Source organism: Pygocentrus nattereri, chromosome 18, assembly GCF_015220715.1.
Source record: "Pygocentrus nattereri isolate fPygNat1 chromosome 18, fPygNat1.pri, whole genome shotgun sequence".
In the NCBI taxonomy this organism is placed as follows: domain Eukaryota; kingdom Metazoa; phylum Chordata; class Actinopteri; order Characiformes; family Serrasalmidae; genus Pygocentrus; species Pygocentrus nattereri.
This window is the reverse complement of record NC_051228.1, coordinates 20,454,205-20,477,659: the sequence shown is the minus strand read 5'-3', so window position 1 is coordinate 20,477,659 and position 23,455 is coordinate 20,454,205. Positions and strand designations below refer to the sequence as shown.

Genomic DNA, 23,455 nt, shown 5'->3' with positions numbered 1-23,455 from the left:
TTTTTTTCTCCTTTAATAATAAACACCTTCATTTACAAATTGCATTTTGTGTTTACTTGTGTTGTCCTTGACTATTGTTTAAATTGGTTTGATGTTCCGAAACACTTAAGTGTGACAAACATGCAAAAAAACAGGAAATGAGGAAGGGGGCAAACACTTTTTCACACCACTGTATATATATATATATATATATATATATATATATATATATATATATATATATATATATATAAAAGTGGGGATGGGGGCATGTTCACCACTGTGTTTCATCATCTCTTCTTTTAACAAAACTCTGTTTTTGATTAACACAGCTGCTCCTTTGTAATATATCGCTGTTGTCGGAAGAAAACATCATATCTCCAAAATAGTAACTTTACAGGAGAGGGAAAAAGCATACTTTACTTTTAATGTAAGTCAATGGAACCAGACATCTTTCCAAGTAATTTTGGGATATTTCTTTTGGACCATTCATCATGAAATTTAAGCACAATGTACAGAATAACAGACATTTTCAAATTATGTAAAAAACTGAAAATCGTCAAAAATGGAAATACGAGGTTTTCTTCCGAGAGAAGCGATTTATATATATATATATATATATATATATTTTTTTTTTACTTTTTATTTTATAATGCACCAAATGTTTTCAGCAGTGACTGCAAGTAGGCCAGTTTAGTGCCTAGACTATTTTAATACAGAGCAATTTTGCTGTAATACATGCAAAATGTGATTTGACATTGTCTTGCTGAAATAAGCAAGGCCTTCTCTGAAAAAGAAAACCATCTGGATGGCAGCATATGTTGCCAAAACATGCATATATCGTTGAGCATTAATGGTGCCTTTACAGATGTGCATATCACCCATGCCATGTGCAATAACGCACCCCTATACTATCATGAATACTGGCTTTTGAACTGTGCACTGGTAACAAGTTTCCATAATTTCCACAGAGAACTTCAAATGTTGATTTGCCGGAGCACAGGACACCTTTCCACTTCACTTCAGTTAATTTTAAATTAACTTGGGCCCAGAGAAGGTGGCAGCGTTCCTAGATCCTGTTTATATATGCTTTCTTCTTTATGTTTAAGAGTTTTAGCATTTGTGGATGCAGCAATGAACTGTTTTCATAGACATCTTTGCTATTTTATGTTGAGAAATATTATTAATCGGGCAGTCATGGGCTGGAGGTTAGGGAACTGGCCCTGTGACCGGAAGGTCATTGGTTAGATCCCCAGAGCTGACAGTACGTGACTGAGGTGTCCTTGAACAAGACACCTAACACCCGACTGCTCCCTGGGCGCTGCGGATAGGGCTGCCCACAGTTCCGGGCAAGTGTGCTCATTAGTGCGTATGCGGTGTTTCACTTCACGGATGGGCTAAATGGAAAGGTGAAATTTCCCCATTGTGGGACTAATAATAGTCACTTTTGACTGTGCAGTCTTTCAGATAGTTTTGAACCGTTCTCCATCTTTACTTCTGAAAGCACATCATTGCATTTTGTTTTCATTTACATTTTTCACATCGTCCAAAATGTATGCATATGTGCACACACACACACACACACACACATTGATAAATATACACACACATATACATACATACATACACCTGGCACTCACTTGGGTCTGGGCTGCTGGAGTACTCTTCAAAAGAGCCACGGTTGACTGGTGTACCTGCAAAGATATTCATTAAGATGCTATCACATCCTCACAACCAAGAAATACTGAAATTATACCTGTATCGGCAGTCGACATTTACTATAAAAAATATTGGAGCAGGAATGATGTTTATATTTGATGGATATTTCAAAGACGTTTTCAATGACAAATTTATTGCACTCTGGAAGAGCAGAACATTTAAGTGATGATACTATATTACAATATCTGCATTTTACTTACTTCATCTGTGAACCTCAAAAAATAAAGTTTAGAAATCTCTGTATTGCTAATCCACAAAGATTGAGATTTAAACATCTCATAAAAACTCCCTGATTCAGGTGTTCTGTACCTGTGTGATTAATGTACCTATGAGATGCAAATCTAGTGTACTGGGGTAATTATTGTACCTTTGTAATGGAAGTGTAGTCTACGTGTGTTTAATGTATCTGTATGATCAATGTACCTGAGTGATGCGGTTGTACTACACCTGTATGAATTGTGTACCTGTGTGATGAAGATGTCCTGTACATGTGTGATGAGTGTACCTTTGTGAAGCAGGTGTAGTGTATCTGTATGATTAACTTATCTATGTAATTAATGTATTTGGGTGATTAAATGATGCTGTGTGGTTAGTGTACCTGCATGAAGAGACTATACTGTACCTGTGCTATTGCTGCTGGCTGGACTACCAGAACAATCATCATTCCCTCCAGTGATGTACAGCCCATTCTCTCCAGTCTGACGAGAGGCTGATCTCCTTTAACACACATTCATAAAGAATTTACTGTTTATTTCTTAAACCAAACAAACAACTATTTTCTATATTCAACATCCCATTGACCAATGCATTACAGTACTGTGCTAAAGTCAGAGACCACCCTTCATTTATTTAATTACCAATTAAAGCAATTATGTACACAGTATCTTTTTGTGAGGTGATTTGTATAATAACTGTATAATAATTGTATAATAAATACACTTGCACAAGGAAGGACCACATTAAAAGGCAAATAAGTAAAAATATGAACAAACGAGACTCCTAACAACCCTACAAAACTGCCCTCCCCAGATAAATAGCACTTAAAGCTTTCATCTTTGAGAGAGAGGAGAAAATCAAGCTGCAGTGCTATGGGTCTGAAAGGATGTGTAGCCGTCAAGAAGGTCTACTGAGAAAAGGACACATCAAACAAAGAAGATGCTGGTATTCTCAGAACAATGGACAGACCACCTGAGCCCAGTTCACACACTAAACCCTGCATTAAAAAGCACTTTAGTGGGCACCCTTGAGGACGCTTAATCCTTCTGTTAATGTACATTTCAACAGCTGTTACTGCAGTTAAGCTTGGCTTGTTTTACCCCTTCCTTCCCTGCAACAAGTAATGGTCCAGTGTGGGGACTTATAATATGCAGCTGAAACAACAAGCCTTAAAATATAATATTTTGGTCACTGACTTGTTTTAAAATGACGTAAAGGATATCGCTGCAAAACCTTGTATCTCCATTTTTGACGTTTCAGTTTTTGGCATAATTTGAAAATACCTGTCGTCCTTCCCATTGTGTGTAAAGTTCATGATGAATGGACCAAAAATGACTTGGGGGGGGGGGGGGGGGGGTCTGGTTCCATTGACTTACATTAAAAGTAGAGTAGATTTTTTCCTTCTCCTGTAAAGTTATCATTTTGGAGATACAAGGTTTTCCCCTGACAACAGCAATATATTACAATGCTGCTAAACTATATGTCCAAAAGTTCCCCTGCTCCACAGCCCAATGCTGTGAGGCTTTATATGCCTCTAGCTGATGCCTGGCATAGGGCACTGAGGCTCATGTTTGACTGCTGCAGAGTGTCCCATTCTATCTGCAATGTTTTTCTACAAAGATTATAAATGTGTCAGCAAAGGGTGACCTTGAAATAGCTGAATTACTCATTTACTCATTAGGAGGGCTGTACGGATACTTTCAGAGAGATTTTCTAACATAAATGGAGATGGCAAACCTCCTCCACTGTCCAACACTGGGGAAAAGCATAACACCTTGCTTGGCCAAGCAAATCAGACCTTGTAAGTTCCGAATCACACCACACCTCAACAACAGTGAAGCTCTTTCAAGTGTTACGATTCTCTTCAGCAACAGCAAAACAGGTCACATTAGTTAACATTAGAACTACAAAAAACTGTCCTGAAAATTCACTACTTATTGCTGCTATTTCATTGCACTGAAATACTAATGGCTATAAAACACAGCCGTTTAGTTCTGCTTATACTTGCACTGAAATGAAGTGTTTGCTGTGCTGCTGTAGCTAAATATATTAACATTTGACATTTTTGTGTGTTTCCGCTTCTTATCAACATGAACACGTCGTTAAATTAACAGCACAGTTTGGATGTTTGCTGGCTTATCAGTTATTTAATGCTTCAGCTATTTTTTGGTATAAAAGAAAATTGCTATCAGCAAAGCGGATTTGGCATGAACAAGGTCACTCTGGCTAACAAAACTAAATCTTTGATTTGATTGTTTTGATTGACGCTGAAGTTTTTATGATGGGCTAACGTCTGAGAAACAACACACGGCAAACCATTTTCAGCTGTTTTACCATTTTACCGACTTTGTTTGGTAACATGAGAAATGAACAGTTCTGTGTTCTTTGTGTTAGACATAGCTCTTTCAATGGACACGTAATAGATCAGGTACTTCCTCCATTTACTCTTTCACTCACTCAGAGCCTCTGGTTTCCCCCTCACACCATATTACACTTCGTGCACCAAGGATTGCAATCTCCTCCTGAAGGAGGGTCTCTGATACTTCTGGATATTTTAGCATGTGTGTCTTACCTTCCAGTGGCCTCGTGATAGGCCAGTTCCAGTAGTTCGGCGGAGGTATGGGCGGGGTCTCTCTGCTCGTTGCCTTGCAGTTCGGCCATGTTCTGCCGTGTCTGATGGTGTATCTGAATCGCCTCACCAGAGGGACCTGACACACCAAAACTGAGTTAGGGTGTACAAATTTAAGGACCCTACACAACCATTTATTGACAGATTTAAGTGTGTTTATTTCTCTGTAACAGACAGCTTTAGCTTTAATAGGGCTGCATGACATAGACATAAATTGTGATGTTTGATAAAGCTGCTGGATATCACAATGATGATGTGAGAAGTGATCAATTACTGTTAATTTTGGGGCCTTTAACAGGATTTTTTGTGTTCTGTTAAAAGACAACTAACTCTATATGTATTTAGAAATATACACACATATATAGACACTCCCCATGATGATGTAGGGTTTTTTTTTTCAAAACAACCATAGCCATCAGTGCTTCATACATTTTACCATACATTCTACGGATTTGACACTTAACACAGAGTGAGAACACATGTTTTTTAGCAATTTTTACAGGATGGTAGTTCAGTAGTTAGAGGCTAGTTCTCAGAGCAGGGACACACTTTGGCATCTGATGCTACGCTTTGCCAGTCCAATAATGTCACTATGTGTGAGGTAACCTGATCTTTATATATTCTGTCTATCTATGTATTAACTATGGAAACTCATATCACAATGATAATGTGATTTTTCATGCAGCCCTAACCCTAAATGTGGTGGGCCTTTGTTTCTATTTCGTAGAGATTTCTTAAAGGTGTCTGCCAACATGCTTGAGTGCAGTGTGAAAATAAATAACAGTTGGCAGAATCCAAAGATGAATTAAAAAAAAACTAAGAGATGACAAAGAATGAATGCTCACTTCACTGTTTTTGTAATATATTGAAGGTATATGTAAATGATTGTAACATCACACTTTATGTATTAGTCAATCCTCAAACTGCTCCATTTGATTTGGAGTTAGTTCTGGTTCAGGTTGAGCACTGCTTGGCTCTCATACTGCACTCAGCATTTCCAGACAGCCAAGCAGTGTTCGTCTGACATACAGCTCTGTGGATTCTCACAATGTGTAGTTGAGATTTTGGAGCTTATTGTGGCCTCTGCAACTTACCCACGGGGAAAGTGTGCATCCAGCGTCTGCGGTTGGAGGTAAGCTTCATTGGCATGCGCGATGGAGCAAAGGGATTAATGAGGGCTCTCTGGGGCGTGTATCCCCCTGGCCGGACATGCAGGGTGGACTCAGCACTGCCCACAGTAAACCGGCCTGGAGCGCTGGAGTCCCTCTGAGACCCCACCATCCTCTCCAACAACTCTAATGCAGACAAAACACATAACAGCAATCAGCCAACAGCACTGAAAGCACATTTACACTGCCAAACCAATCATCACTTGAATGCCTATTTAAGTATTGTTGCTAATCTTGTGCATCCCTTCATGGCCACAATTTATCTTCTGATGGCTTCTTCCAGCATGATAATGCATCTTGTCACAAAGCAGAAGTCATCTCAAACTGGTTTCATGAATGTGACAATGAATTAGGTGCTCTTCAGTGGCTTTCCCCGTCACCAGATCTAAATCTATTAAAACATGTCTGGGATGTAGTAGAACTGGAGGTTGGTAGCGTGAAAGTGCTGACACAATTCCTAAAAATTCTGCAGGAACTGCATGATGGAATCATGTCCACATCAACAAAATCTCAAAGAAAAGTTTCCAACATCTTCTGAAATCCATGCCACGAAGAACTGAGACTATTTTGAGAGCAATGAGTGCCCCTAACAAGTATTAGTATAGTGTTTCGAATGATGTGCATAGTGAGTGTATATATTTACGTGACAGTATATGGTCTCGCAGGGAAAAATACATCACTCACACACAAGAAAATATAAAGATATAAGCTAAGCCTGTAAATAAAAAAAGCCTTGGTGTGATTAATATTTGTATGTAACTAACACACTTACAAAATCTTGTAAATGAACAAAAATGTCTATTTGTAATAACCAAGTGCAATCACTATCAGTAATTCAGTTCATTATTTATGTCTTTTTATATTTACATTATGTCTGTGTTTCTCCTCGCTCAACACAAGTAGATTTCAAATCTGTGGAAACACTGTACTAGTCTGTACATTAATGGTTTTCTCCACATCAGAAGTGTGTAACAATACAAAACAAGGCATTAACACTCAATGCTTTATTAGAGGGATTTTTCCTGATGTTGCTTAATTTGTGAGAGCTTCATATCAGTTGATATTGGTTATCGATACATGAGATCAGCACAAGTTTACACTCAGCAGGCTGATGTACCTCTGGTGCAGCTGGTGTATCCAAGTGAGCTGCTGACCTCGTACTGGCCGTGTGCTTGCCGTGGAATCAGCAGGATGTTGGAGATGTGTGTCAGGCTGTCGTCAGATGCCAGACTGCGCTGCTCATCAGGGCCCCCTGCTGGACGCACAGGAGGAGAGCAGCCCCCAATGCCGATGCTCAACTCTGCTGGACCCCAACTCTTCCTACTGGCCTCTCTGTCCCTGCTTGATCTAAAACAGCACAGCATAAGACAATACAAACAAAATCTAAACTGTATATAGAAATAATTCAAAAATGTATAGAAATTTTAAGAACCTTTTCATTTATTGTCCTTTTTTATTTAAATTAATTTTTTATATGTAGTATTTGCATTTTTCTATTTATTCTATGTTGATTTCAATTTGATGTATCTTTACTAAGCAGTCTTTTTATATCATGTCTTTTTCTTAGTATTTTGATTGCCTGTTGTAATTTTCCTATAATCACATTGCATTAAGGTGCTGTATAACAATAGTAATAATAATAATGCAAAATGATCCATCCATCCATCCATCCATCCATCCATCCATCCATCCATCCATCCATCCATCCATCCATCCATCCATCATCTTCCGCTTCTCTGGGGTTCGGGTCGCGGGGGCAGCATCCTGAGCAATGAGGCCCAGACCTCCCAAAATGCAAAATGATGTTAATTAAAAATCAACTCAACTTCTGTTATTAACTAAAGCTTCATATCGCCTTTAGTCAAGTCACCAATGATTTCCACAGCAGAGCCAGTGATGTTAAGTAGGGGGTGGTCATCTCGCTCTCTTCTGAAGTCAACAACCACCTCCTTAGTTTTGTCCACATTCAGAGAGAGGTTGTTGGTTCTGCACCAGTCTGTTAGCCGCTGCACCTCATCTCTGTACGCTGACTCATCATTCTTGCTAATCAGACCCACCACAGTACTTTCATCAGCAAACCTGATGATGTGGTATGAGCTGTACTTCACAGTACAGTCATGAGTCAGCAGAGTAAACAGCAGTGGACTGAGCACACAGCCAAGGGGCACCGGTACTCAGTGTGGTTGTGCTGGAGTAGTTATTACCTATCCTGACTAACTGAGGTCTCCTGGTCAGGAAATCCAGGACCCAGTTACAGAGGCAGGCGTTCAGGCCCAGCAGGCTCAGTTTGTCCATCAGCTGCTGAGGGACGATGGTGTTGGAGGCTGAACTGAAGTCTATGAACAGCATCATGACATAGGTGTCTTTATTGTCCAGGGGGGTGAGCGCCAGGTGGAGAGCAGTGAAGATGGCATTGTCTGTTGAGCGGTTGGGGTGATATGCAAAATGCAGTAGGTCCAATGAAGGAGGAAGCTGGTCTTTAATGTGCCTCATGACAAGCCTCTCGAAGCACTTCATGTTGATGGGAGTGAGTGCAACGGGATGGTACTCATTGAGGCAGGACACTGGAGACTTCTTCAACACAGGGATGATGATGGTGGACTTGAAGCATGCTGGGACGACTGCAGTGCTCAGAGAGATGTTGAATATGTCTGTTCGGGGCATTCTCTGAGCACTCTGTCCGGTATGCAGTCGGATCCTGGTGCTTTTCGCGGGTTGACTCCGTGTAGAGTTCTCCGCACATCAGCAGTGAACAGATACAGTACCTGTTCTCTTGGAGGAGGTGTGGCTTCAAACCAAGCACAGAAGTTATTAAGCGTGTCTGGAAGGGAGGCATCACTGTCACAAGCAGGTGGAGGTGACTTGTAGTTGGTGATGGCCTGGATGCCCTGCCACATGCACCGTGTGTCAGCAGTGTTTTGAAAATGATTGTGGATTTTCTTTGTGCAGGTACACTTAGCCTCTTTGATGGTCCAGGAAAGCTTGGCTTTTGCTATCCTGAGGCTTGCTTTGTCCCTTGACTTGAAAGCCTTGTCGCGGGTTCTCAGCAGCATGCGCACCTCTGCAGTCATCCATAGTTTCTGGTAGGGGAGTGTAGTGATGAGTTTGGAGACAGTAACATCATCAATGCACTTGCTGATGTAGCCAGTCACTGATTCTGTATACTCCTCCAGGTTGATGGAGTCACCTGAGGTTGCTGCTTCTCTGAACATCTCAGTCAGAAACAGTCCTGAAGAGCAGAGAGAGCTCCTGGAGGCCAGGTTCTCACGTGCTTCTGGTCTGGTTTGGAATGTCTGATGAGTGGTGAAATTTATGGAGTACTGACTTCAGATTAGCATGGTTGAAATCTCCAGCAACAATAAACAGTCCGTCTGGATGTGTGTTTTGCAGATCGCTGACAGTGTTGTACAGTTCATTCAGTGCAGCTTTACCATTAGCACTGGGAGCTATACACACTGCTGCTATGTACAGCGGAGCTAGCTCTCTTGGCAAATAAAAGGGCCTGGTAAAATAATTGTACGATTTTGTATGCTAACCTGAAGTTTGTGCTCCTCTGAGCTCTAGAAGGTCCTGGAAGCCTGAAGACCTGAGCATCGTGGGCATCATAGTCCACCTGGATGGGCAAACTGTTCTCTGAGTCCTTTGGAGCCCCGAGAGCTGGAAAAAAAAAGCAAACAAAAACATGTTGAAATACTTTAATACTCCTCTAAAGCATTATGGAAGCAGAAGAGACATAAATCCTATTCATAGAATAACTTACAGTGATCTTTGCTGCTCTTGGACTTCTCAGCATGGAGCTTGAAATATACAGAAAGATTGGAAAAAGCATTATTTCAAATAAAAAAAAAGCATCAATATTTCTAAACACACTTGAGTTATAAGTTATATGAGTTATAAACTCATATATACTGTTTTGACAGTAACATGATTAAAGCTGAATTTTAATTCCATATGAGTTTGTTTACAAAGGGTTGTACATTCAATCTGTTTACATTAATGTTTATTTAATGCAAGTTACCTTTATTTAATACATATAATGTAATTAAAATACAAGACATTTTCACTTTATACAATATAACACACAAAAACATGAAATTGTAACATATACCTCTAATTATATCTCTATATTGTTGCTGATGGACCAAAAACTCATATCTCTTAATAATATATTTAGAGGAGAAGGAAAAAAGTTAATGTAAAAAGATCATATTGAGCGATTGTAGATTACTTCTATTGATCTATTCAACACGAACAGTCATCACAATGAAAACAGCCGGTATTGTCAAATTAAATGAAAAATGTAAAAATGGAAATACAATGACAAGTTTAACATCCAAAACTTAACTGCAATTGGTTGGCCTATTAATATGTTCAGCACAACTAAGTTTTTTTTTTCTTCATTTTGTTCACAATTTTTCCCCAAGTGTTACTCTGCAATAAAATTACTGCAGCATGTGTGATTTTCTAGTGGGTAGTATTTTACAAAAAACTACATTTTTACATCACACTAAGCCATAGAAAACTAAAAGGTGATGATATTGTGAATATAATATAATGTAAAATTTTATACCAGTAGCTGCTAGGTATGTACCAAAACTTAGATTTTTTTTATTTGATTGATTAAAGTGGCCCTTACATTTGTTTGGCCGAAAGAGAAAAAAAGACTGAAAATTTTGGTTAAAAAAAAAAAAATCTAACAATCTAATCTAACGATTAACAAATCATTGAAAATGAATGATGTTTTTTTTTAAAAATGGTGACAGTTTGTTTACTCTCTTGCGCTGATCCACACAGATTTATTTAAACAGATGTGCTTATTACCTGAGGATGCCACATAAATGTAATACCATCCAAATTAAGTTAGAGACATGTATTACTGTAGGACTCCACCAATCACTAAACAGCACCAGGTGAATAATAACAACATAGACTCAAGTGACCACTCACCTTCCAGCCAGCAAGTTTGATCCTGGGAGTGAAACAGCTGCATGAGCCCTGACTCTTTGATGTGTAGAAGCTGTAAAATTCAAGTCAATTTTTGGTTCAGGGTTCTACAGAGCATAAAGCTCAGATCTAAACGAGGAATATGGTGAAACAAATTAAATTAAAACTTAAAAACAGCCTAGACATGTTTGGTTAGTGGACTTTTTTCTTATTTAGTTTTGCACTGGAGCTACGAGGCTAATGTAGCTAACAAGCAATGGAAGGTCATATCCCGCAAACTAACCTGGTGCTAAGTTCTTAAATCAGCATTCTGAACTAAAACTAGAGTTTAATGTTTATATTACATTATGCAGTATTCTGTAGCATCAGCATGATATTCCTCATCTATGACAATTTTACAGAATTCTCAATTTTATACTGTAAATATTTGTAAATCAATGTTCTTTCACTACAATACCCAGCATGCATGAGCTTAGTAATGCTTTAATGCTGTAATTAATCAGCTAGAAGCATCACACATGCCTACATTAACATTTTCGTTTGTGGATGGTTTTAGTCTGAAGAATTGAAATATAACCAGTCACAAAACTACTATTAGCAATGCCCCTTGCTTTTTTGTTGATGCCCCTAACTCAGAAACTCAGAGCTCACAGAGTTTGCCACTAGTAATTATGACGCTGACAAAAGCTAAAAGCCTGTACTTTTGTTCACTTAACTAAAAACCTACAGCTTAATTAGCCTCACAGCTCTTAAGACACCACAGGCTAAGGGGGTAATTACGTAACCTATCTAAGATTTTTTTGCTGAACTATCGTTTTTAAAAGGAATCATGACAAAAGGGAACCTGTCCTGATTTGGGCAGTAGCTAGAAATGGATAACTGGAGCAGGTTTAATGAGCAGTGCTTATCTCATTCTCCATCTGCAGTGTTCCAGTAAGTCACTGACTACCAATAATCAAATATTTACTTTCCTGCATTCCCTCTGCAGCCTCACCTGTGATTGATCCAGTGGGGCAGATTATAGTCGTCCAGTCTGGAGTCGCCAGGTACCGTTCGGTTGTGTAACTGAAAAGATGGAGAATATAAATGTCATTAAACTTCAACAAATAAACTGGGGTCACTTAGCAACATCACTTCAGATTGTCATTAACAAACCGATGCACACAAATGTAAACACTCAAAACCAGGTGACTGCTGTTTGATTGTATAACGTGATTACTTCTCAGAACAGAAGATCAATAACTCTGTCCAGAACCATTTTATTTAATGCTCAGATTCAAGCACTTTTTGCTTCAATGCAATAAAGGAACAGTGGAGCCATAAAATAAAATTTACGCATTTTACCGTAAATGTACTGTTACATTCTTGAAGCCTGAATTTTGTCTGTGCTTATATAATCATATAGAAAAATTTTTAATTCCTGGGCGAAATTGTTGCAAATTTTAGTGCACAGTTTTTATTTGTTTGCTTAGTTTAAGATATTTTCATAAATATCAAAAACACACAAAATATAAAAAGTGCTATTTTTTTTAATGCACTACAGTTAGCAGCTTAGTTTGCTCTTAGTTCCTGAAGTTTGAATCAACAAAGGCAAACACATTGTGAAGTTTTAGCTTTTTGTTCACCCTTGGTCTAAATAACTTGATCTAATTAAGATAACCGATAGACATGTTGTTATATCAAACTGTTGTATACAAGTTGTATTTATGGATGTAGTGGCTATTTTAATCTGACAATAAATATACTGTCATCTTAAAGCTTGAATTTTGTCATATGAAAAAATCTGAACATCCATGTTTTGTTGATGTATAAAAAAAAATTATTTTATTTTAACAGTTTACTCGTTAAAAAATAATTAGAAAACAGCATATAAAATGTGTTTTAATGTTTGCACAGGCCATATTTTCTTTTTATATTTAGCAAATAAACAAAACACTTGCACAGAACCGAAGATAACAGTGCGTCACACAACGTCTAAAACCACACAAACAGGTCTATAAGATAACGACTGAACTCCTCTACACAGTTTGAGGCAAAACTGTGATGATTTAAGCATGCACTTAGCACAGTGCTAATTGGTGGGGTACAAGCTTCTATTATTTATTAGCTACATTAACCTTGTAAAAGTGTGGTGTAAAACTACACTGCAAAAATAGTATCTTGTCAAGTGAAATGATCTTAATTCTAGTTGAACTATTTAATATTTCATATTTTGAGATGAATGCACTTATACAATTATCTAGCTTACTTCTAGATTTATTTCTTTTTTTACCTGTTTTAGGTCATTTTTATCAAGAAAAATTCTCTCACTGTACTGACATAATTTTACTGGTTTCAAACACATTTCCTAAAACAAGCAAAATTATCTGCCAATATAGTGAGATAAATATACTTAATAAATTCACTTAAAACAAGTAAGGAATGCTGGAAATAAGTTAAAATAATCTTAAAATAAGTTTACAACAATCTCAACAGGAGAAACATTAGACTTATTGACTAGATTTAAGATAATTTTATTAGTCATTTTTGCTAACAGCATTAACATTATTTCCTAATTTAACCCTTCAAAGGATCTGTGGTAGTGCAGGCTGAACTGAGCTCTATGTTGCTCTGACAAAATGTGTGATTATAGCTCTCTCATTCACATAAAACTTTTAAATGGCTTTTAAAGTGATACCTTCAGCACCTTCAGCAGCTTACACTGGGCAGTAATAGTGGAAGAACTATGGATATATCTATAAGCAGCCAACTAACAAAAGCAAAAGCTTGGTGGCGCTCGAGTTCCCCTCATGAGCCTCCACTGTAACCAAAATCCATGAGCTTTAAGAACGAGAGCAAGAGGCTACAATCACAGTGGAGCTGAACCACTGACTGTACACTGTGTGCAGAATTATTAGGCAAATGAGTTGTTTAATCACATCATCCTTTTTATACATGTTGTCCTACTCCAAGCTGTATAGGCTTGAAAGCCAACTACCAATTAAGTAAATCAGGTGATGTGCATCTCTGTAATGAGAAGGGGTGTGGTCTAATGACATCAACACCCTATATAAGGTGTGCTTAATTATTAGGCAACTTCCTTTCCTTTGGCAAAATGGGTCAGAAGAGAGATTTGACGGACTCTGAAAAGCCAAAAATTGTGAGATGTCTTGCAGAGGAATGCAGCAGTCTTGAAATTGCCAAACAAGCGTGATCACCGAACAATCAAGCGTTTCATGCCAAATAGCCAAGAAGCCAAGGTCGCAAGAAGCGTGTTGAGAAAAAAAAGGCGCAAAATAACTGCCCATGAATTGAGGAAAATCAAGCGTGAAGCTGCCAAGATGCCATCTGCCAAGATACCAGTTTTGCCATATTTCAGAGCTGCAACGTTACTGGAGTATCAAAAAGCACAAGGTGCGCGATACTCCGGGACATGGCCATGGTAAGGAAGGCTGAAAAACGACCACCTTTGAACAAGAAACATAAGATAAAACGTCAAGACTGGGCAAAGAAATATCTTATGACTGATTTTTCTAAGGTTTTATGGACTGATGAAATGAGAGTGACTCTAGATGGGCCAGATGGATGGGCCCGAGGCTGGATCAGTAAAGGGCAGAGAGCTCCACTCCGACTCAGACGCCAGCAAGGTGGAGGTGGGGTACTGGTATGGGCTGGTATCATCAAAGATGAACTTGTGGGACATTTTCGGGTTGAGGATGGAGTGAAGCTCAACTCCCAGACCTACTGCCAGTTTCTGGAAGACACCTTCTTCAAGCAGTGGTACAGGAAGAAGTCGGTATCGTTCAAGAAAAACATGATTTTCATGCAGGACAATGCTCCATCACATGGATCCAAATACTCTACGGCGTGGCTGGCCAGTAAAGGTCTAAAAGAAGAAAAAATAATGACATGGCCCCCTTGTTCACCTGAACTGAACCCCATAGAGAACCTGTGGTCCCTCATAAAATGTGAGATCTACAGGGAGGGAAAACAGTACACCTCTCTGAACAGTGTCTGGGAGGCTGTGGTGGCTGCTGCACGCAATGCTGATCGTAAACAGATCAAGCACCTGACAATCTATGGATGGAAGGATTCTGAGTGTCATTGTAAAGAAAGGTGGCTATATTGATCACTGATTTATTTTTGGTTTTGTTTTTGAATGTCAGAAATGTTTATTTCAAAATTTTGTGTTGTTATATTGGTTTACCTAGTGAAAATAAACTAGTGAGATGGGTATATTTTTTTTTTAAGTTGCCTAATAATTCTGCACAGTAATAGTTACCTGCACAAACAGATATCCTCCTAAGATAGCCAAATCTAAAAAAAACCCACTCCAACTTCCAATAATATTAAGCTTTGATATTTATGAGGCTTTTGGGTTGATTGAGAACATAGTTTTTGTTCAAGAATAAACAGAAACCTTGCCTAATAATTCTGCACACACTGTATATATCGAGGGGTCCACTTCTGTCCACAAAGGGACAGTGTGGGTGCAGGTTTTCATTCCAAAAAAGCAGAGCACACCTGTTTCCACTCGTTTAATGTCAGTCTCACTCTTCAAACAACTGATCAAGTGTGCTCTTGTTTTGTTGCAATGATAACGTGCAATCACTTAAGCCCTTTTGTGGATAAGACTGGATACATTTGTTCAATATGATATGTAAAGTGATTGGTTGGAGCACGCAGCCACCGTCACTCTGTAATTTAAATTAGTGTTCAGTGTTTAGTTCGTGATCATACTGTTACGAAATTACTGCATGCAATATATACTTTGATGAAGCCATAACTAAATTCACTAAACTAAATCCTTCTTAGCAAATTAGTGAATAATCGTGATTATCTATCCAAAATAATGACATTCATTGTACTTTAATTACATTATTACTTTAAATACATAATCATTTGACAGCCATAAAGTTTTTTTTGTTTTGTTTTGATCACATTGCGAAATTCTTTTCCAAAACTTTCATCACATTATTTGATTCTCAGAATCTGAAGGGTTCTCACAGACCGTGAAGAACGCTGTATGTGTGATGAATGTGAGCATTGCTACAAACCTTAAACAGAGGAACAGCATGGAGGGGCTGCTCTCCCATACACACCAGATCCACACCAATACCTGTTATTCAAAAGCACACCATTCAGCAACTCACAGACCACCAAGAAAGACAATGACCACAATTGGATCCAAAAGTGTGAGACCACTAGTGAAAATGCTTGTGATTATGTAAATGATGTAAATTAATACAAAGTTTTTCATTCCAAGTTATATTATCAGCATAACAGTTTGAGTAAAAAGCTCAATCTTTAAAGTATTTATATGAGCTTCAGAATTTCAGAAAAGAAAAAAATATTTACTTAATTAGTATAATGTATATAAACAAGCAGAACATCACTAATTAACTGCATTTATACATACTTTGAACACCCTTGACCATATTATAATGCAGATTTCCAATTTGGGAAAGAAGGAAACAAAAACTCAGTTACATTAGAGTTCAACAGACAATTAAATGGATACGTTTGTCCAGAAGAAAGATGCCACTTTGGCATTATTCTAGTTTCCAACCAAATAAATGCAGAAAATGACTGCATGCTAAAACTGTTACAGACCGTCTTATCATTACAAATTATTACATAATATTAGCTAATACCGATGTTAAATATACAGTAATTACATTACCATTGTAGGAAATGTGAGTAAAGCTCTACGACACTCATGTGCTTTATAACTGAATTTGGATCGTGTGATATCGTTTATTGCGATAATTCTGCAGAAAATGACTGCTTAACTAAATGTCCATTAACATGTAAGCACAGCCTGCACTCAAGCTGTCATGGAATCCACAAGTTCATGTCAAAGCCTCTGATGAGCAGACTATATCCACCTGAGAGCATCTGATCTTTTAAGGCTGGAAAAAGAAATTCCATAATTTATTACATCTAATTTTCTACATTATTACATGGATAAGATATAACCAAAGTCATTCCGAGTGGTTTGATACAAAATAGTTTTTTCTAGAGAAACTCACAGTCAGTTACATGAAACATTTATGAACATGCTGCTTGATGTTGGTGACACTGTTTAATAACATTTAGAGAATTTCTCGCCTAAAATGTTTTTTAAATCTAGGCCTGATGGAGGGGTACATGTAAATCTAAACCTCTAAAATGAACCTTTGCATACCAAACCACTCTGAATGACCTCAACCATTGAATTGTGCAGAAATACAGAAAAATCTGAAGAATTCCACTTTAATAACGAGTCTGTCCCCCTTTGCTGCCTCTTCTGAGAAGGTTTTACACCTGATGTTGGAATACTGCTGTGAGGATTTGATTGCATTCAGCCACAAGAGCATTTTCCTCTAAATATGTATTTTATATTTATTCCCAGGGATAAATTTTTTAGAATTCCAGATTTTTTACGTAATCTCAGACTTCTGGAACCCACTGTATAAAATAACATCTGCAGATGTCACAATATCGCTGTGAAGGGAAGTAAACAGGAAGATGAGCTGCAGCTAAATGGCTCTTAAGGTGTTTACAGAGAAACTGAATGGCCATTTAATGATCAGTTTCATACAGAGAAAGGTCTGAGAAAGGTTCTGATTGATCACAGGAAATGAGCTGGGCTGTAAACCTCTGACCTCATGATTCAATTTAACTGCTTTAGGAAAAGATTCACTGATAAAATCTCATGTGTTCCAGGACTTGGTTTAATTATTTTGCTACGATTCAGAATTCGAATTAAAGCTGCAATATGTACGTTTTGGGGTTTTGGGGACCTCTCTGGTTGAAATGTGGAAATGCACACAACATGCAGAAAAACACTGTACAATAGCTTGTGCTTTGGCTCCCTTCACTAAGTGGATTACTCTGACGATTGATAGAGAATTCAAAGAGATCTCAGTCAAAACCTGGTGAAAGAGACGTCTTATGAGAATGTGAGTGAATTATCTACTATTGTCATCATATCTTCATCTGTCTGATGTTCATTCTGAGTTTGAGACATAAACATTGAGCCGGACCTTCTTTTTGAGTCCGTGCGTGTGACGTTAATACATAAAGACGTACAATGTGGTGTGAAAAACTCCAGACCCGATGCCTCTGACTTTTAAATGACTATATCAGGCTTTACAGGGCGACTCGACTCGCAGCAGCATTTTAGAATGCTTTTATTCTCCTGATTCAGTAATAATATTCTGACAATTCTAACAAAAAACATTACATAGTATACAGACCTGCCAACCTTGAGAAAATACACACACACACACACACACACACACACACACCTCCTGGCAGCTTCCCAGCTTGACATTTCACCCTGCCATGATCTCCTGTTCTCATTACGATTACAGTTTTGGCTGCAATAATAATTATGAATACAGTACTGTGAAAAGTCACGTTTAACAAACTGTGACACAGACAATGTAGCTTAGTGTTGCTTTGCCAACTTAAATACCTGGTAAACAAGCAAGCTAACACGCTAATTACATAACGTTAGGCTAATGTTATTAACGCTGAATGTTTTCCAAGGCTGGCAGGTTAACTCATTACACATTTGTCATGATTGGTCAAACTTGTCTTCTTTTAATTTTTGTAAGGCTAGAAGCTGCTGCTCTTGCTGTTAGATCTGAGTACTGCACAGTCACAACTGGAGTCACAGGTATCACCAGCTTTGTTGCGTAAAGTGACAAATCATATCAGTGTACATTGATGTCAAAATGTATACCTGTTACGCAAAACATGTAAAGGTCAGCAGGTCTGTAGTATAGAAACCATAGACAGAAAACAAAAGCTTTTTCATAATTTTACACTTGAAAATAGAAATTCAATATGGCCACAATATGTCAACTCACCATTGTCGATCATGCGCTGTTTGGTAAGGATCATTAAAAGACGGTCAACCTCAAACACCCCAACTCCTGGCGTAATGACCACAGACATCTGACCGGTGCGATCAAAGTTACGGTTGATGTAATGTTTGTCAAAGACTGCAACACAAATAACATTACCGACATTACATGCAATACCCCAGAACAGTTGCAAAGAAGGTAAATATGCAATCGGGGGCAAATGTTTAGCCACGCCTGGTCAAATTATCATAAGTGCAAATAAGTGAACACATCCTCTACAGAGAACATACCTTTGCACTTTTAACACACAACTACTGTTTGCTTGCTGAATTTTATATTTGGGAGAGAAAAAAAAAGAAAACACAAAATGTGGCCAGTGCAAAAGTTATGTGTTGAACTCAGCAAACAAATGGAAATTCTGCATTTAAATTTCCTGTAGAGAACATGTTAACTTATCAAAGTTTGACCAGTGTAGCTGTCATAAGAAAACAGTAGTACAAGAAGAAAAAAATTTCTTAACGTGTGTTAATGAGGGGGAAAAAATCTTTCACCATTCATCAACAACCTTTCACCATTCATCATGAAATATTCATATTAAAGTAAATAAAGTTAAAAGTTTTTTTTTAATTAATTAAAATTGAAATCATGAAAAACTCCAAGTTGCACAAACCATTAAATGACAAGTTTATCGCTTCTAGGTAATTCCCCTGAGCGGAGGTGGAATTCTGACCACAGGGAAAGCCATCTGTGAAACAGAAGAAAGAAATGGCAGTGTCAGCCAGCAGGAGTGACAGTTATTCTGGGATGGACAACTGCAACAGTGATTATACGACACAAAATCATTTAGATTTGATCTGTTGCTGAAAGTGAACGACGACATTTACCTTTACCGTTAACTTAATGTAAAACGTAATCGATCATGGTTAGCTACGTAGCTCTAGCTATGTGTGTAAAATAGTTAACAAGTAAATGAATGACTTGTGCAGGTGTGTGAGCATGTACCTGCTCCTTTGAGACGCACAAGCACAGGGTACTGGATGAAAAGTTTTTTAATGGTGATAAGCAGAGACGTCCACTCATCCCTCCTTTCATTCTGAGCCACCACTCTAAAACACAGCACAGGTCAGCCATACCACAAATCAAACAACAGTAGTACTGCAACACATGGAAAATCATGAAAGGTAAATGAGGAATGTATCTCCTCACACCTGTAGAAATCCTCGAAGAAGCGTCCGTCATGATCCTGCCTGATCACGCCTCTCTGACTCTCAGGAAACTCATCTAATGGGAGAAAATTACACATAAAAACACTTGGGATGAACTCAAATGTCGACCACTGAGTAAAACAGTTCAGTTTTTATCCCTTATGAGAAAAAAAAATTAGATATAGAAACACAAATAGGTCCATAATAAAATCTAACACTTAATGAGAAATAGTGATTAACAGCGTCATTTGTTTCATTCTCATATGGCAGTCATCACAGATACATTCAAACAGTTTGAGCAGTAGCAGATAAACAGCGAAAATATTTTCCATATGGAACTATTTCACGGATCCCTGAGGGACATCAGACTTTATAATCTATCTATGTATAATCACTGTTCATTCTAAATATCAAAAGAAGATACAACACCTACGAACTTCTCCACTACAGGTTTTAAAGCACCTGAAAACTCAACATCCTACTCGATACATAGAATACAGCATACCAGCAGAAGCAGAAAGTCCCTGCTAGTACACTAATACTAACTGTAAAGAAAATTCCTAAATGACAACAAAAAAAACAAAAATCTGAAAAAAATTAATTGCCCTGAATGACCAACTGTTCTCTGTTATTGAGGACCCTGGATTTCATGGCACAAACTGTAATCTACATACTGTGATTACTTTGGTAAGTTTATTTTATGTACACTTTTCTTATTTGTTGCCATTTTTTGGCAGAGAATGTCCCAAATTTCAGTTTTGGCCAAAATATTCATTACAGTGCATTACTACAAAAACACTAAATGAAATGCAAAGGAAAAAATGAAACAGTTATGTAAAATATTTAGAAAAATCAATTATTGGGCAGAAAACTGACCAAGTGACTTAGCAGCATAGAAAGTGCGTGAGAACAGCACCACTGTGACCTCGTGACTGCAATTCTTCTCCTAAAACAAGACAAAAACGTTATTTTCTCACTTTGTCAGTCAGAGTATAATCATTATTCCTATATTAAATACAAACGAAAAAGCATCATTAATATTGCTACTGTCAGATCTTAAAACACAACTCTGATGTCACACATCCTTTCTCAATTTAACAAAAACACTCACCTTCCACTTTGTAAACAGGTCTGACAGAAAACCATTGACAGCCTTTTCAAAATAAAGATCACCTTTAAAAACACACACACACACACACACACACACACACACACACACACACAAATGAATTAACTGACAAATTTACTGTAACTGTAGAGATGGTTGATTAGACTGGAACTACATTTCTAATAGTAAGAACACTTTCGGTTTATAACACCTTTTTACAACATGCGGAGACAACATGCTTTGTTTTTAGCTTTTTGAAAGAGCTGTGGTGAGGTGTGCTTTTCAGTGTTGAAGCTGTTCATCACTGATCACCTCTGCACTAATGGTACACAGATCATATCAATCTGTAGAAATCACTGAGAAGCCAGCTTAACCTCATAAGCCTGACTGATTGAGAAGAAAGAGTGAGTAGATTTACCGTAGATATCAAAGTCCCACATCTCACAGCTCATCTGGATGAATATGTACACCATAGCCGAGGTGGAACGGAACACCACCTACAGGAAAGACACAAAAACAAACACATCATCATCAGATCCCAACAACACGAACACAATAACATGCTACAACAAATAAAAATGCTGCTTGAATTTATTTAGAACGCATATTTAATATGCAATACACCATGCAACTAAGGATGTCATCAAAAAATCTGTATAAGGCACATTTTAATGGTTCAACATCATTGCCTGATTCCAATTGTCAAAGTTTCAAAATTTCTCCATAACTCAATCACTGAGAAGTAAACAACGTCATTCAGATTGGTTTGGTATGAAATAGTTGATTGTAGAGACTCAGATTTTTTTTTTAAGTGGTGGTGAAAGGAACCAGGAGTCACCATGACTACAACACAAACACAGACATATTATTTACTATACAAAACCAGTGAGCCTACACAGGTCTCCTGAGGTTTATATGGAATGTTAATAATTGTTAAATAGCAGTAAATCAGAAAAATAAATTTTCTTTGAGGATTATTTTGCCTCGCAACAACCTGCGTATATCCTTCCACCATGAACAGATTTTAAAAAATATATGTTTGAGGACAAAACCTTTTCAAAAGTATCATAAAATAATGTCTCAGGAACTGTGCAACATATCTATTATAAATTCATGTAATAACTGTGAGGGAGCTTTTAGATGTGGATATCTGGTTCCTATCACCACAACTGTGATTAATTCCGACTCAATAAGTTTCTCTTAAATAAAGCATTTTACACCAAACCACTCAGAAAATGAGAAAAATTGGTGGAGTAGACTGCAACACTGAGGCGTGTTTCTTGAGAAGTTTAAAAAAAAAAAAAAAACAGTCTTAATGTGCACAATGTAGAGCTATTAACCTTTTGTCAAAACACGATTAAACTACCCAGAGATAAACTAGCAGTAATGGTTCATCCTTATCCTTCCGATCAAGCACTGATCAAGGCCATCTGATGCATGAACTCGACACGTGAGTCCTGTAATGTGATATGGCCAGCAACGAAACTGTATGAGTGACTGTGTAAGTGATTTAGTGAATGAAAGAGCAAGGAGAGAGAAGAGAGTTAAGAGGCGTGCATACATAGCAGGTGTGCAGCAGAAAACTAAATACATGCAAAAAAATATTTAATACGTATTTTATTTTTTTACTGCTCATTGCCATATTAAGGAAACTAGAGCACAACAGTGGCCAAACATTCAGTCAGTTAGACTAAAATAGCTTATAACTGATACAAGTTTATAATGGGTTTATGTGAGATTACACTTTTTCTGCATATGCACAGTTAAGCCTCATTTATATTCCCATTATGCATGAAAAAGAAAACATCCATTTCAAACGTAACCATCATTGCCCACATACTTCTATGCTTCCTTTACACACATGGATGGATGGCATGGATGTTAAGCCATACATCGATAAGAAGACCGTTCAGAGTAAAAAGTTTCTGACAACAACATACATTGCAACAGTGGAGGTTATAATATTGCACCAACTATGAAAGAGGCACCAGTATAGGCTGAGGCTTATGAGGCCATTTAATACTTTGTAACTTGTGGATGAAGAGTTCCTTTCACATATATTACCAAAACGATAAAATGACCATGTCTCGCATGAACTACCGGCTGCACTGTCTCCAAGGCTTCCAGTATTGCTGATAAAAGGTCAATTTTCTATAAGAAAAAATGTGTGTTTGTGAGATTTATGCACAAAACTATGGTTATGCCGTTTGATAAATGAGACCCTGGAGCTCCTAATATGGGCACAACACCAGCTACAAAATACAAATATGATTTGCAATACTAAATTACTTGGACTGGATGCTGGATATGACCTACACAGTATGAGACAGGACCATAGAGACAACAAGGCCACTGCGCACGTGTAAACTAAAACAGGTCTGTCTGGTTAAATTCATATGAATCAAGAAGGCTCAGAAAAAGCCCTAAGAGTTTCTCACCCGCGTGTCCTCACTGATGTAGCCACATGTCACCTTCTCGCCCTTCACCCACAGTTCACTCGCTTGAGCTCTGAGGAACGGACAGAGATGATGATGCAGACTCAGTGGGGGATACATACACTAACACAGACGTTCCATAATGAAAGAGAAAATTTGCTACCTGATACCAGCAAATTCCACTTTCTGAGTCACATACGCACATGTGCTCACCTG

General features: G+C 37.8%; 1 protein-coding gene across 5 annotated transcripts in view; it reads right to left on the bottom strand.

Annotated features, from left to right (window-relative positions):
- The window catches only part of depdc5 (DEP domain containing 5, GATOR1 subcomplex subunit), a 64,423-nt gene that overhangs the window by 35,502 nt on the left and 5,466 nt on the right, over positions 1–23,455 (bottom strand). For all 5 annotated transcript variants that reach the window (XM_017697265.2, XM_017697266.2, XM_017697268.2 and 2 more), the window contains 19 exons: positions 23,403–23,452; positions 23,243–23,312; positions 21,223–21,301; positions 20,808–20,869; positions 20,573–20,642; positions 19,700–19,772; positions 19,494–19,597; positions 19,162–19,236; positions 18,495–18,629; positions 15,693–15,754; positions 11,651–11,721; positions 10,660–10,729; positions 9,473–9,509; positions 9,249–9,369; positions 6,830–7,059; positions 5,638–5,838; positions 4,487–4,622; positions 2,321–2,415; positions 1,620–1,673 (listed from right to left, as the gene is read on the bottom strand). In XM_017697265.2, the coding sequence (XP_017552754.1) occupies positions 1,620–1,673; positions 2,321–2,415; positions 4,487–4,622; positions 5,638–5,838; positions 6,830–7,059; positions 9,249–9,369; positions 9,473–9,509; positions 10,660–10,729; positions 11,651–11,721; positions 15,693–15,754; positions 18,495–18,629; positions 19,162–19,236; positions 19,494–19,597; positions 19,700–19,772; positions 20,573–20,642; positions 20,808–20,869; positions 21,223–21,301; positions 23,243–23,312; positions 23,403–23,452 (1,795 nt within the window). The remainder of the gene's footprint in view (positions 1–1,619; positions 1,674–2,320; positions 2,416–4,486; positions 4,623–5,637; positions 5,839–6,829; positions 7,060–9,248; positions 9,370–9,472; positions 9,510–10,659; positions 10,730–11,650; positions 11,722–15,692; positions 15,755–18,494; positions 18,630–19,161; positions 19,237–19,493; positions 19,598–19,699; positions 19,773–20,572; positions 20,643–20,807; positions 20,870–21,222; positions 21,302–23,242; positions 23,313–23,402; positions 23,453–23,455) is intronic.